The 16224-nt window shown below is 44.2% G+C and overlaps 1 protein-coding gene across 1 annotated transcript in view; it reads left to right on the top strand.

Moving 5' to 3' along the window:
* pcloa (piccolo presynaptic cytomatrix protein a) overlaps nucleotides 1–16224 on the top strand; it is a 677428-nt gene that overhangs the window by 315444 nt on the left and 345760 nt on the right. The window contains exons 5-7 of the mRNA XM_070898375.1: nucleotides 2136–7176; nucleotides 7552–8097; nucleotides 8167–9665. Of these exons, the coding sequence (XP_070754476.1) occupies nucleotides 2136–7176; nucleotides 7552–8097; nucleotides 8167–9665 (7086 nt within the window). The remainder of the gene's footprint in view (nucleotides 1–2135; nucleotides 7177–7551; nucleotides 8098–8166; nucleotides 9666–16224) is intronic.

Raw genomic sequence — 16224 nt, 5'->3', positions numbered from 1 at the left:
AGCAGCCTGAAGGTTACATATAAACCTATGAACAATGACGGAAAGGCAACGAGCACCCGGCCCAACCAGTCCGCCCCACACAACTGCGACACCCCTTATACTGAAACATTCTGCACTCCACCCCAACCGGAGTCATGTGATCCGCAGTTTATTGGCCAAGGGTGATAAATAGCAATGTACAGTACTATTGTTTCAATTTGTTTTGTTATTGTCCTGGCCAAAGGCCGGGAGATTCTTGCTCCTGCTCCGTCGGCATGACTACCAGAAGTGCAATGACTACCCGTTTAGTCACTTCCAGTGGTCAGGTTAGGGGGCAACGCCATTGTAAGTTACTCTTCACACTGTGCCTTCCCATCTCGAGACGATCCAGGGAATCTGACATTTACAGACACTCAATTTCCGTGCATCATTAATGTCATTGATCCAGAAACATATGTGAATAGTAATGACCAAGGTCAGATCATTATCTATAATATTTTATCTTCTGCGGTAAGCCACACATGTTTTTGTAGGCTTACTCGAAACAATGTAATGGGTTTTATGTTTAAGATTGCAATTATGACAATGTTATATTTAAAAATATTTAATTATAAAACTCAATATTATTTACTGCCATGAAAGACACTGAGGGCTGGAATTTGGCCAGTTGTCGATATTTGGTTTTTATTGTCATTTTTGGGAAAAAATAAGAATAAAAATTTTGCCATTCTTTAAGGGGGTAAATTTGGCTCCAAAATACGCCTGTCGATAAAAATCGTCATTTCAGGAGGATTCGTGGTGGATTCATTCATTCATTTATAGGCAGTCCCTCGGAATCGAGGAAGACTTGCTTCCACTCTAAAAGTGAGTTTTCAGGTGACTGAACAGTCCAATACGGGAATTACAGTCTCTGTCACAGGTAGGACAGACAGTGGTTGAGGGAAGGGGAGGGTGGGACTGGTTTGCCGCATGCTCCTTCCGCTGCCTGCGCTTGGTTTCTGCATGCTCTCGGCGACGAGACTCGAGATGCTCAGCGCCCTCTCAGATGCTGTTCTTCCACTTAGGGCGGTCTTTGGCCAGGGACTCCCAGGTGTCGGTGGGGATCTCGCACTTTATCAGGGAGGCTTTGAGGGTGTCCTTATAACGTTGATACTTTGGTCCTCGCCAACTTCAGCCCAAGTCCAATTAACGCCAAAAATACAGTCCCTGGGAGAGGAGAAAACACAAAAAAATTTGCAAAAATTAAAAAATTAAGAATCAGAAAACATTCACAATATACTTAAGTAATGAATCGCTGAAAAAGAATTTAAAAATAAAAGCTTCATTTACCTTTTTTGTAGGTCTTCATACCTACCGATGTTTCTGGGCCTGCTTGTTTCGTCCGTTTAGTTCACACGAGAACGGGTTCGGCAACAGCCAAATTTAGGCAGTCATTTTTTGATTTCTATATTTGACGATACACTTTTCAGCAATATTTCAAAACCGCCATTCTTAACCTTTGACAAAATTTGGTATCTTTTAATGACAAAAAAGGCAAAATATCACCGACAAAACATGCGTTAGGCTGGGCAAATTCTAGACTTGACAATTTTAAAGAATTTCCTAATCTCAACCTTCAAAACATCAAAAGCTACAAGTATTTACCTAAAATTACATAAACACAGATCATTATGAATGGATCATTCAACCATTCAGTCTTTTGGAAAATTATAAATGAATCAGACATTATTTGTTGCATTATTCATTAAGAGTCACGAGTGTAACTTGCTCTGTGCATTAACACGATTCATTTTCTGGTGTAAATCATTTGGGAAATTCTGTTGCATGCTTCTAGAATTGTTCAGTATATATGTGAGATATTGAAATGTAATAGCATTTTTATGCATGTTGGGTTTGTTACCAGTAGGGGGTTACAAGTTATTTACAAGAAAGGAAAGTAGAAAGGATGGAATATAAAATAATACTGTCAAATACTGTCAAGATTCTGCTGCAAATTAGAATGTTATGCATAGTTGACATCCTTTTGTTGTGTTGTGTTGTGATTATAACAGGGTTCATTAAGCACATTAATAAACCAGTTATAATTGTTGGAGTTGTAACTTTATATGATTAATGGTTGCATTACATTCAACTAAATTCTATATTTTCTTAAACAGGAGAAAGAGGATGAAAGGTCAGACTCGTCAGCGCTTCATCAGCAGAAGAGCCCCCAGGGTTTGAGTGATACAGGCTATTCATCTGATGGTATATCAAGTTCACTGGGTGAAATTCCAACCATTCTTCCAAGTGAGGATAAAGACTTGCTCAAAGAACCAGCGAGGAAAGATTCCATTTCTCAGGAAAGTAGTCCCACAAGCCCATCAGATCTGGCCAAGTTGGAAAGTACAGTTCTTTCAATCTTAGAAGCTCAGGCAAATACACGAAATAATGAGAAGTCAGGCCAGTACAAAGATCCTTATGGAGTTTACGTTGACCAAGAGAGGGAACGCCACAGACCGAGAACCTTGTCCATTACACCAGAGTCTTATAGCTCTGATGAAGAAGACCTGGAAGATATTCAGGAAGAAGATGAGGAAGCGCTGGAGGATGATGGTCGTGGAGATACATTATCCAGGAAAGACGGTAAAGAAAGCTCTAGTTCTCAGGATCAAGCAGCAGTGAGGAGGCAGCGGTATGATTCTCTGGAAGACAGTAGTGAAAGTGAGCACTCGCCCCGCGCTCACAGGCAGAGAAAGGTCAGCGTTGGATCATCAAGTAGTGACAGCCAAGGATCTGGTGATGAAGAAGACTTTATTCGAAAACAAATCATTGAGATGAGTGCAGAAGAAGATGCATCAGGATCCGAAGAGGATGAATATATCAGGAGTCAGCTCAAAGAGATCAGTGGGAAAGAGCGTGCAGAGAGCAAAGTACCAACTGTTAAGCACAAACGCCTTTCAAAAAAAAGTAGCACAAGTCACGATGATGATTCCGGAAGGCGGCACTCGTGGCATGATGATGATGATGAAGACGTGTATGACGAGAGTCCTGAGTCCAAGTACAGAGAGACTAAAAGTCAAGAAAATGAAGAGTTGTCTGTCTCAGCTGGTGGAGGCCTTAGACGTTTTAAAACAATCGATTTGAACAGTTCTATTGCAAATAAATATGCAGAACAAGATTCTGAGAAAAAGGATGGATTGTACTGTGAAGAACCAGAGCTAGAGATGGAGAGCTTAACTGATTCACCAGAAGATAGGTCAAGAGGTGAAGGCTCGTCCAGTCTGCATGCAACATCCAGTTTTACACCTGGCACATCCCCCACGTCAGTATCATCATTGGATGAAGACAGTGACAGCAGTCCGAGTCACAAGAAGATGCTTGGAGAGAGTAAACAACAGCGAAAGGCCAGGCACAGATCCCATGGTCCTTTGTTGCCCACTATTGAAGACTCTTCCGAGGAAGAGGAATTACGGGAAGAGGAAGAACTTTTACGAGAACAAGAAAAACAGCGAGAGTTAGAACAACAACAAAGGAAGAGTTCAACAAAGAAATCAAAAAAAGATAAAGATGAACTAAGAGCTCAGAGAAGACGTGAGCGCCCGAAAACACCTCCGAGCAATCTCTCCCCAATCGAAGATGCCTCACCTACAGAAGAATTGCGACAAGCAGCAGAAATGGAGGAGTTACATCGGTCTTCGTGTTCCGAATATTCACCAAGCATTGAATCTGAGCCGGAAGGATTTGAAATAAGTCCAGAAAAAATTATAGAGGTACAGAAAGTTTACAAATTGCCTACATCTGTGTCACTGTATTCTCCAACAGATGAGCAAACTGATAGCATTATGCAAGACGTTGATGCTATTAATCAGAAATCTTTGAAAACTGCAGAAGAAGCATATGAAGAAATGATGCAAAAAGCCAAATTACTTCAGAATCAAAGAGAAACTGATGAAGTATTTGAAAAGGAGCCGTTATATGGTGGCATGTTGATAGAAGATTATATATATGAATCTCTAGTCGAAGATACTTATAATGGAACAACGGATAACCGTTTCCTTAATACAGGACAGGAGACTGGCACTGGTATGTTGCAAGAATCTGAAAAGAAATTAAGAAGTCCTGATGAAATTTATGAAGAAATAATGAAAAAAAGCACGTGTCTCAGTCATGGTGAGCAGTATTATTATACCCAGCCTTTAGATGGGAACCTCCATCAACAGGAAATGGTTTCCATGATGCATGATGGTGAAGAAACATTTGTTACACTTCCATCAGATGCCCGAGAACCTTCCACAAAGATGGGAAAACAGTTATTAGATGCTGATGCTGCTTATGAGGAGCTCATGAAAAGACAGAGAGCGACACTGACTCCTGGAACCAGTCCAACTCAGCCAAGTTCTCCTGAGTCCCTTGAGCCTGCTGCATCAGAGGGCACGGGCAGTTCCTCAACAACACTTACATCTGCTTCCACGAGGGTTCATGACAAACGTTTAATCTCAGTACCACTTTCTGGCACCGAACCAGACCAAGGCGCTGTGATGCATGCTATCCCTGATGTCAAAATTACACAGCACTTTACTGTGGAAGATGACATTGAAGCAGAATATGGAGAACAATATTATGCGGATAATCGACAGATGTCACATGAAGCCACCGAAAGTGTAAAACCGAGCAAGCCAGTGACTCCAAGCAGCAGTATGGTGTCAATAGCGGCAACATCAATCACTTTTACAACTCCCATTAGCACAATTGCCTCCATTGCTCCCACAACCATCGGCTCTCCGGTGTGGTGTACCATGCCAGGTGATGGATTCAAAGCAAAAGATTCTGTCGTGGTTAGTATAACCACGAGTGAAGAAAATTACACTTCAGCACCGACACCCACATCTACTGTCAAGACTACGAGCCCATTAACTTCTGCAACAGTTAGCATTTCTCATGTATATCCCATTTCAACCACTGGCCCTGCTGAGCTAGCAACCATGTCAGATCATGTCTTCATTTCTATGCATCCTAATCTAGACAGTTCTGAGATTCCCACCTCCACAATGGTGACTTCAGTGCCAGAAACGAGGGAGCTTTTGAATAAACAACCCAATGTGGGTAATATTTCTGATCAAGCCATCTCAGCTTCAGTGGGGGTTGCTGTATGTGGATCCCCAGGGATAACACAACCAATACACACATTGGCTTCCACTGTGTCAGGAAAAGAAAGACATGCAACTGCCTCAAGAACAGCACCGACCTCCTCTGTCTCAACGATAGATCCCACTTCTCTCACCATCACTGCTTCACAGCTACCACATGCCACCACTTGCGCTCCTTCTCTTCCAATTAAAATGGGCTCATCCTTCACAAGGTCATCATTACAGTCTGCTCCTGACTCTCCACTCCCTCCACCACCACCTCCTCCTCCTCCTTTACCTCCTCCAACTCTTCCAAAGCCAGTTATCATCCCGAAGAAGAAATCCCCAGCTCAGGTACCAATCTGTAGAATGGGAGCCGCTACACACTCTAGTGTTGTGACGAATTTATCTCATACATTTGATCAGAGCAGTTTAACAGCAAATGGAAAAATATATCATCCACTGCCGCCCCCTGTCCCACCAAAACCAACCTCCATTCCATCAGGATTGGTTTTCACCACAAGGCCAGTGGATGGAATACGACCTGCCATTCCTCCAAAGCCAGCACTGGCTCACCTTCCGATAACGGCTCCTATGTCAAGTGAATTGCAACGTAAAACATCAGCCACTTTGTCTTTGAACTTGACCTCACCAGGAGACTTCAAAATGATCTCTCCTACATCTCCGATGTCCCCATATTCCAATCGGTCTTCTCCAAAGTTAACTATGCATTCCCAAGCTACTTATGTAGTAATCACTTTGCCATCTGAACCTGGCACTCCAACAGAATCTATAACTTGCCAAGCACCTTCCACCCAGCCATCAGTAACCCCTTCACAACAGCATACTCTGCCACCAACCATATCCTTGGCTCACTTTACTAAATCTTTAGAAACTCAGAAAATAATTGAAAAGGGAAAAACAGAGACCGTTTATTTTTATCAGAGTTTGGCACAGGGTGTTGTATCAACAGTGGTACATGGGGTGGCAACTGAGGTCACCAAGGCACCAGTTTCTATGGTCTATGACAAAGTACCAAGTACAGGTACAGTTAGTGTCTCTATAACGATTCCTCCTGAGAGAATATATACCCAACAACCACAATTTCAGGAAAACGGGAGAACACTGGAACACACAACACAGTTCACAAGTGATGTGATTGATCTTCGTACTTTGCAAAATTTAGATGCTGGTATGACGGATAATGGTATGGATTTGTCTACTTTCTCTGCAGATGGAAGAAGACATGCTTTGGTGACTGATTGTGGTGGCATGCAGCATATCAGTGCAGTTCAGCCTGCCATTGTGAATCTAAGTACAAGCAGCTCAGACGCACAAATTCCAGGATCTACACTGGCCACGCCTACTGAAAGTATAACTGTAGTTACTTGCACAGCTACAACCACATTTACTGCAACCACAGAGACGTTTGAAAGACCTGTGGATCTTGGGCATGCGGTGTCCATACCACTTCAGCTAACAACCAAGACTGATGACGTAGCATGCAGTGATGCTCATAGTCAGTCACCTGCCACGAGCACAGTGGAAGTTCCAATCAACCTCTCTTATAGCACTGCTGCTCCCGTGCCAGGTTGGCCTATTACAAAACCAATGACAATAGCACCTACTAGTACAACAAATGGATGGATAGATGTAGAATCTACTGAGGTTGCAGCAGTTGATTTGAGCACAACAAAGCCCCATCGAATGATGGTGACAATGGATGAATTAACATCTGGAATTGTCACCACTATTGTAGAGGAGGAAGACAAGCCTGTGGATCTTACCGCAGGAAGACGGAATGTTTGCTGTGATATGGTTTACAAATTTCCATTTGGTCGCAGTTGTTCATCTTTGACACAGCAACCTGCCTCCGCACTGCCTGAAGATCGTTATGGGTACAGAGATGACCACTATCTGTATGACCGCAGTGGGTCCCATGGTTACCGAGGATTTGGGAGCATGAAGCCTTCCATGTCTGATACAAACTTGGCAGAAGCTGGTCTGTTTCTATATAAAAGCAAGCATAGCTTTGACTATTGCGGTGCTGCAGATGCAGCAGTTGATCTAACAGCGGGAAAACTGACAACAGGTCAGTATGATACAGCAACAGATCTTTCCTTAAAATTAAGCCTGTATGGTTTCCCTCAACTCGTTTTGGGTTAATTTTTTTTCCTTTGCATCATTTCTAATTCTTAATTTTTCATTTTGGTACAGAACTTTAAGCATGAAAAAATGGAATGCAATTAATTTTTTGTGTCAACTTTTTGATTTTTTGCACACAGCTGCATGTACCTGCATGTGTTTCAGCATTGCTTCTGCTTCACATCTAATTGCAACTATTAATGATAATGAAGAATTGCATGTCGTCTTTGCTTTATTCACCTGGATGGAATGGCAATGATTATCCCCACAACTCACTTTTATTATCTAGGAATGAGCTGTATTTCTGACCCTATAATTACAGGTGAAGTAACGGATTATTCTGCAGTCTGTACTCAGCCTCAAGATCATCTGAGCAAGGGAACACTGAGCTATCCCGAGACACCGCAAGTGATTGCAGCCACTGGTATACCACAGTATTCTCAAGCAAGAATAGCGCCAACTGTCGGAAGTCACTATGGCCTGCCAAGTGTTTTAAGGTCTTCTGGTGGTGTTGTTTATTCCTCTGTGGCAACTCCAATCCCATCCACTTTTGCAATTACTACCCAGCCAGGTTCAATATTCAGCACTACTCTCAGTCTCCATACCAGTGATACTATGCCTTCACTACCAGCAGCACAGCATATTCAACCAATGCCCAAGTCTTCCAGTTTCTTGACAGTAGCTGATATGGGGAGAGAACTGGGCGCTGGGGTTTCTCTAGGTTTAGATACATCAACCTTACAATCTGTTGGCATGGAAGCACTGCAAGCTGGGCTTGTGCCTAGCTTGACCACAATTTCAGCAACATATCCAGATACATCATCGGACATCAGTTTTCTGCAGCCTGAGACCGATTACATGCAGAAACATGACCTGGACTCTTCGCTGGTTCCCAATCTATCACCTGTTGCTTCGCCTGGGTCTGACGAGAACAAACACTTGCTGATGGAGAGAGAAATGCTGGAGTTTGAGAAGCTGAAACAAATCCGATTAGCTGAAGAACTTGAGCGAGAACGGCATGAGATCCAGATATTCCGAGAGCAGGAAAAGCTCATCGTTCAACGAGAACTTCAAGAGCTCCAAACGATGAAACAACAACTCCTGTACCAGCAGGAAGAAGAGCGGCAAGCTCAGTTTATGATGCAACAAGAAACCATCGCCCAGCAGCAGCTGCAGCTCGAGCAGATACAGCAGCTGCAGCAGCAACTGCAGCAACAGCTTGAGGAACAAAAGATCCGACAGATATATCAGTACAGCTATGACCATTCAGGTATAGCCACACCTCAGACAACAGCCGATCAAGCAATGATGGAATCCCAGTACACAACTGCAGAAAATGGCCGGTTCTGGCATGCCCAGGATGCTAGTACAACAGCTTCAGCCATGATGGGACATGATGAACCACAGACGCAGTCATGGTATACTGTCCAGTCAGATGGCATTCCTCAGCACATGCCGCGTCCTTGTATGCCAAGCTCAGTATCGGAAATGTCTCTGAAAGACATTGATGTTCGAGAGGGAAGACCATTGAAGAAGAGAAGCTCCATGCCAAGGCTGCGTGGTCAGTACACGGATGATCATGATGAAAGTATGCAAGAGCCACGATCATACAAAAAGATAGTTGACAGTGGAGTCCAAACTGATGATGAGGAAGGGACGGAAAGATGCTACACTAGTAGAAGGAGAAGAACTAAAAAGAGTGTGGACACCAGTGTTCAGACTGATGATGAAGATAATCAGGAGGACTGGGACATTCCCACCAGAAGGCGAAAGTCTCGAGTGGCAAAATATGCTGATGGTGGAGCAGAGATAGATAAAGCAAAACGTGCACATTTTGCAAAACTCTCTAACATTGCTGTGCAAACTGTAGCTGAGATTTCTGTTCAAACCGAACCAGAAGGAATAATCAGGACACCTTCAATAAGGGCTCGCATTGAGTCCAAGATAGAAATTGTAAAGCACATTTCAGCTCCAGAGAAAAGCTACAGAAGTGAAAGCTTAGGTTGTCAGACAGAAACAGACTCAGACGGACAAAGCCCCCAATACCTGGGCCATAAGGTAATTACAACTGTATCTCCGCAAAAAACTGATAAAAAGCGTCCAACACCATTAGAAATTGGTTATTCAAATCACCTTCGAGCAGATTCCTCATTCCACGTTGTTCCCTCCCCACCCAAATCTCCTAAGGTATTGTACTCACCAATCTCACCAATATCCCCAAACAGAGAATTGGAGACAGTGTTTGTGCCCTATGAGAAATCCCTTTCAATTGATGTAAGCTCGCAGAAACTAATGGCTCCTGAACCGCCAAAGAGTCAGCCTCTAAGTCCCAGGACTATCAAGGTGATGCAGCGATCCATGTCTGATCCAAAACCATTGAGTCCGACAGCAGAAGAAAGCTCTAGGTTACATTTCCAGTATAGCGACAGCTACTCGGTAAGCATTCTGCTCCTTAATTGTTTCTGCTTGACTGTAGCATGAAAAGTTACTATTAAACAAATAGATAGTGGTAAATATGCTTCTTGTACTTCTGGCAACGATAGCAGTAGCAGCTTGTGGGGCTGCTAACAATAGGGGACGTTCAGTCCTGTATGGCTAACCTCTAGTGCAAATATAGCCAGAAATATAGTCTACTGACCGCGTGCGATTTTCCGGGTCACACTTAATTATGCAGTGTGCAGTGCAGATTTGGCTTTGTGTGGGGATCTGACCAATGGAGAGACTTGAAAATCACAATATAGGTGACATTTCAAGGGATGTAGCCACTTATGTGTAAGTGCTGGCAAGGAGGGCAAAAAACCTTACAGATGTTTGAAAAGTTCAAAAGGCATTTAACCCGTTGGCAAGCTTTGCCAGGGGTAGAGTAGATGGAGGCAAGAAGTGACATCCAGAAATGAAGAGAAAATAGGTCCTACTGAGGAATGATACTAACTTTGGGGCAGTCAATGGAGCAGCACAGCCCCAAGCTCCCTCTCGTGCTCCAGAGTGCACGTTACGCTGCATGAGGTGTATCGAAGGTAGGTTACATTTTTGGTACATCAGGGTATCCGATCCGTAGGGTGGCAGCGCAGCATGCCAGCAATAAGCCTAAGGCATCAAAGATAGGGACTGATGTTCCATTCCAACGTTGCAGGGTGGATATTGGTGTCCTTACAGCCAATGGTGAAAGCATTTTCAGCCACCCTGCAACATTGGCAGAGAGTTGATGTGGAGCCTGTTGAGCTAGTTGTATTGCCATTGATGGGTTGGTGTGTTAAGGGTCGCCTAATGCCAGTGCAACCTAGGCACCTGCTGATCTGCCTGGCATGCCGCCTTCTAGAACCACTTAAATCGCAAAATACATTGTTTGGGAATCAGCCCAACCAATCCTCATTGTAAATTGTACCTTGACTTGTTGCTCGCCTCCAGACTCGACCGTTTGTACCGAGATGCCGTGCGGTTCCCCGAGCTGCTTAAAGTTGATCATGAAAGATCTTTAGTTTATCTTGATTTTTTTTTTGCCTGATTATGATTCCGTGAAGCACCTTGGGACATTTTGCTAGATTAAAGGTGCCATATAAATGCAAGTTGTTGCTGTTATGAAAGAACTCCCTCTCCTGCCCTCTTTTTTTCCACCTGTTTCTGTTCTGCTGAAATCCTGTAAGTTATTTACTTACAGTCGACCTCTCAGAGCCTTCGTTTAAAACCAAACTCATCATAATGAGTAAAAATATTCCCCCAAATGTTCAAATTCAAATAAATAAAAATGTTAGGCTTTTTATAAAACTATAAAACCAACACTAATAAACATACTGTAAATGTTGCAAGAACAAAAACCAAAGAATCCAAAGCTTTAAGATCTCCGATACATCGGGTGTGTCTTTGCCACATTTCCAGGGCTGGAATTTCCCTCCCTCTCCCAACCGCGAACCTGTTTCTATCCTGGATCTGAAAGGATATTACAAGAATGGGTCTTGTTAAGCCCCATCCTGTGAGGATCCCGGGCAATTAAAAGGAAGCGGGTCGGATGTCGTCATCTGATGACACATCATCAGCCAGTTTCCTTAAAGGGACCATGTCCACATTTATTGTGACAGTTGTGCCGTCAGTGTTCTACAGCATTGAGGTGCTGACAATCGTTAGACAGAGGGGCACTGCTGCACCCAGACTCTCCCCTCACTCCCTCCAGATGCTTATGGAGATAATCACAGCATGCAGGGAGGTCCGCTTCCCTTCCCATGGGCGGAAGAGACCTCTCCAGGACACCAACGCAGCCTGATTGCACATTGCACAGGAGGGCACACGCAGGGATGTGCTCAGGAGGACCTTGCTACAGTGACACAAACCTTTCAATTATCTCAGTAGATCACGAAACGTTACTGCAAAGCCACACTCAACCTCATCCTGTTGTGCCACTCATCACAACCCCATCACTCAACCTTTCCTACCCTACTCCTGCACATCCTTACACCAACATACCTTGCACCTCCATCCAATTCTCTCTATCTATCTGCATTATCACTCCTCCACCCCTCGCACTCGCCCTCATCCTTGTCCAATCATACCAACTAATAAGACACAAGGGTAGTCATTTGGGTCTAAAGCCAATGTTCATGTAAAGTTAATGTTAATATGTTGTCAAACAATGAAATCTTTATTTTCAACACTTTGCCTTCTTGGTCAGATTTGTGTGCACCTTTGGAAGTAACTTAGTGAGTTGTAGTGAATGGTTTCCCCCCCGCTCCCCGCAACATGATGAGTGTGAATGGAATGGCTTGGACATTGTAAGGTGCTTATTGATGTTGGTGTGGGGTGGTGCCAACCTGGCACATCATGTGGCAGTCAGGGTGTACAGCGTCAAGTGAAGTAAATCTGGCCATGGTGGGGCATCCCTGGCGACCCGGGCAGCAATGTGGTCGGGTGCTGATGCCCTGTGTCCTGTGCAGCATCAGGTGATTGCGGAGAAGCTCGGTACTGCTGGTGTGCCTGGTGATGATGGTGTTGGGGCCGATCATGTGGGATTCTGAGGACCAAGATGAGATTTTTCAAGGGCACCAATGCTGCTGGAATAGATGGCAGGTGAGGTTGACATGACAGAAAAGTGAACAGCTGTGAAATGGTAGGTTTTATAATAGTTCAGCAGGTGTCACTTATTCAGAGGAATGGAGAGTCACTGAAAGTCCGACCGACTTCCCTGACACGATCCTCAAGCGACGGGAACCTCGAGAAAAAGTTGGAAAAATGGCGAGTAGTTGGTAAAATGCCACTGAAATACTTTTCAACACACTCTGAACTATTGCAATTGCCCAACCCGCCGCTCAGTGCCGGATCTGCAAACGCATTTGGGAAACTGACACGGAGGCGGGGTTAGAGCGAGATACCGCCCCACTGTCAATCTTTTAGATTTTGACAGTGAACCCACCTCCAAACCCACCCTCTGAATGCCGGCAAAATCCAGCCCTCGGGACGGGACTGTGGCTCGAACAATGAAGAGCAGAAGTCAACAGAAAAACAAGTCGACTTTCATTCGAAATTCTCCCACCCGCAGACCATAAAGTGATCATAGAATTACAGAATTGTTACAACACAGAATAGCTCATTTGGCCCGTCGATCTGTGCCAGCATTCGTATGCTGGGAATGGAGACTCGCAACATTTATTCGAGTATTTAATGAACCTGTTTGTAGTATTCCTTACAACTTTCAAACTTATTCTTTTCTCGAGTTTCATATTGTGGTCAAGCTTTCCGTCATGGTCAGCTGACGTGTCTGCCCAAATCTGCCCTCCCGAACAACATACCTGCCCATATCTGCCCTCCCGAACTACATATCTGCCCATACCTACCCATATCTACCCTCCCAAACTGCATTCCTGCCCATATCTACCCTCCTGAACTACATACCTGCCCATATCTACCCTCCTGATCTGCATTCCTGCCCATATCTACCCTCCCGAACTGTATTCCTGCCCATATCTACCCTCCCGAACTGTATTCCTGCCCATATCTGCCCTCCTAAACGGTATTCCTGACCATATCTACACTCCCAAACTAAATTCCTGTCCATATCTACCCCCGAACTACATACCTGCCCATATCGGCCCTACAGAACTAGATGCCTGCCGATAAATACCCTCCCGAACTACATTCTTGCCCATATCTACCCTCCCGAATGAAGTACCTGCCCATATCTACACTCCCGAACTACATTCCTGCCTATATTTACCCTCCTGAACTACGTATCTGCCCATATCTACCCTCCCGAACTATATAATTGCCCATATCTACCCTCCCGAACTATATAATTGCCCATATCTATCCTCCCTAACTACATTCCTGTCTATATCTACCCTCCCGAACTACATACCTCCCCATATCTACCCTCCCGAACTAAATATCTCCCCATATCTACCCTCCCGAACTACATACCTCCCCATATCTACCCTCCTGAACTGCATTCCTGACCATATCTACCCTCCCAAACTAGATGCCTGCCCATATATACCCTCCTGACCTAGATGCCTGCCGATAAATAACCTCCCGAACTACATATCTGCCCATATCTACCCTCCCGAACTACATATCTGCCCATATCTATCCTCCCTAACTGCATTGATGCCCATATCTACCCTCCCGAACTGCATACCTGCCCGTATCAACCATCCTGAACTGCATACCTGCCCGTATCTTCCCTCCTGAACTGCATGCCCGCCGATTTCTACCCTCCCGAACTACATACCTGCCCATATCAACCCTCCCGAACTACATTCCTGCCCATATCTACCCTCCCGAACTGTATACCTGCCCATTATCTACTCTCCCGAATGACATACCTGCCCATATCTACCCTCCCAAACTGCATTCCTGCCCATATCTATCCTCCCAAACTACATTCCTGCCCATATCTACCCTCCCGAACTATATACCTGCCCATATCTGCCCTCCTGAACGACATACCAGCCCATATCTGCCCTCCCGAACTGCATTCCTTCCCATATCTACCCTCCTGAACTGCATTCCTGACCATATCTACGCTTGCGAACTAAATTCCTGTCCATATCTACCCCCGAACAACATACCTGCCCGTATCTGCCCTCCCGAACTACATTCCTGCCCATATCTGCCCTCCCGAACTTGATGCCTCCCGATAAATACCCTGCTGAACTACATACCTGTCCATATCTGCCCTCCCGAACTGTATTCCTGCCCATATCTACGCTCGCGAACTAAATTCCTGTCCATATCTACCCCCAAACTACATACCTGCCCATATCTACCCTCCCAAACGACATACCTACCCATATCTACCCTCTTGATCTGCATTCCTGCCCATATCTACCCTCCCGAACTATGTTCCTGCCCATATCTACCCTCCCGAACGACATACCTGCCCATATCTTCCCTCCTGCAGCATTCGAAATAAAGTAAATGAGTTGACGGCACAAATCATTACAAATGGGTATGATTTGGTGGCCATTACAGAAACGTGGTTGCAGGGTGGCCAAGACTGGGAATTAAACATACAGGGGTATCTGATGATTCGGAAAGATAGACAAGTTGGGAAAGGAGGTGGGGTAGCTCTGTTAATAAAGGATGATATCAGGGCAGTTGTGAGGGACGATATTGGCTCTAATGAACAAAATGTTGAATCATTGTGGGTGGAGATTAGAGATAGTAAGGGGAAAAAGTCACTGGTTGGTGTAGTTTATAGGCCCCCAAATAATAACTATGTGGTGGGGCGGGCAATAATCAAGGGAATAATGGAGGCATGTGAAAAAGGAACGGCAGTAATCATGGGAGATTTTAACCTACATATCGATTGGTCAAATCAAATCGCACAGGGTAGCCTGGAGGAGGAATTCATAGAATGCATACGGGATTGTTTCTTAGAACAGTATGTTACAGAACCTACAAGGGAGCAAGCTATCTTAGATCTGGTCCTGTGTAATGAGACAGAGATAATAAACGATCTCCTAGTAAAAGATCCTCTCGGAATGAGTGATCACAGTATGGTTGAATTTGTAATACAGATTGAGGATGAGGAAGTAGTGTCTCAAACGAGCATTCTATGCTTAAACAAAGGGGACTACAGTGGAATGAGGGCAGAGTTGGCTAAAGTAGACTGGAAACACAGACTAAACGGTGGCACAATTGAGGAACAGTGGAGGACTTTTAAGGAGCTCTTTCATAGTGCTGAACAAAAATATATTCCAGTGAAAAAGAAGGGCGGTAAGAGAAGGGATAATCAGCCGTGGATAACCAAGGAAATAAAGGAGAGTATCAAATTAAAAACCAATGCGTATAAGGTGGCCAAGGTTAGTGGGAAAATAGAAGATTGGGAAAATTTTAAACGACAGCAAAGAATGACTAAGAAAGCAATAAAGAAAGGAAAGATAGATTACGAAGGTAAACTTGCGCAAAACATAAAAACGGATAGTAAAAGCTTTTACCGATATATAAAACTGAAAAGAGTGACTAAAGTAAATGTTGGTCCTTTAGAAGATGAGAAGGGGGATTTAATAATGGGAAATGTGGAAATGGCTGAGACCTTAAACAATTATTTTACTTCGGTCTTCACAGTGGAAGACACAAAAACCATGCCAAAAATTGCTGGTCACAGGAATGTGGGGAGGACCTTGAGACAATCACTATCACTAGGGGGGTAGTGCTGGACAGGCTAGTCCTGATGAAATGAATCTCAGGATATTAAAAGAGATGGCAGAAGTTATAGCCGATGCATTCGTTATAATCTACCAAAAGTCTCTGGACTCTGGGGAGGTACCAGCGGATTGGAAAGCAGCTAATGTAACACCACTGTTTAAAAAAGGGGGCAGACAAAAGGCAGGTAAATATAAGCCGGTTAGTTTAACATCTGTAGTGAGGAAAATGCTTGAAACTATCATTAAGGAAGAAATAGCGGGACATCCAGATAGGAATAGTGCAATCAAGCAGACGCAGCATGGATTCATGAAGGGGAAATCATGTTTAACTAATTTACTGGAATTCTTTGAGGATATAA

This window comes from Pristiophorus japonicus, chromosome 13 (genome assembly GCF_044704955.1).
Source record: "Pristiophorus japonicus isolate sPriJap1 chromosome 13, sPriJap1.hap1, whole genome shotgun sequence".
In the NCBI taxonomy this organism is placed as follows: Eukaryota; Metazoa; Chordata; class Chondrichthyes; family Pristiophoridae; genus Pristiophorus; species Pristiophorus japonicus.
Note: the sequence above shows the minus strand (reverse complement) of the source record. Positions and strands in the feature narration are given on the sequence as shown.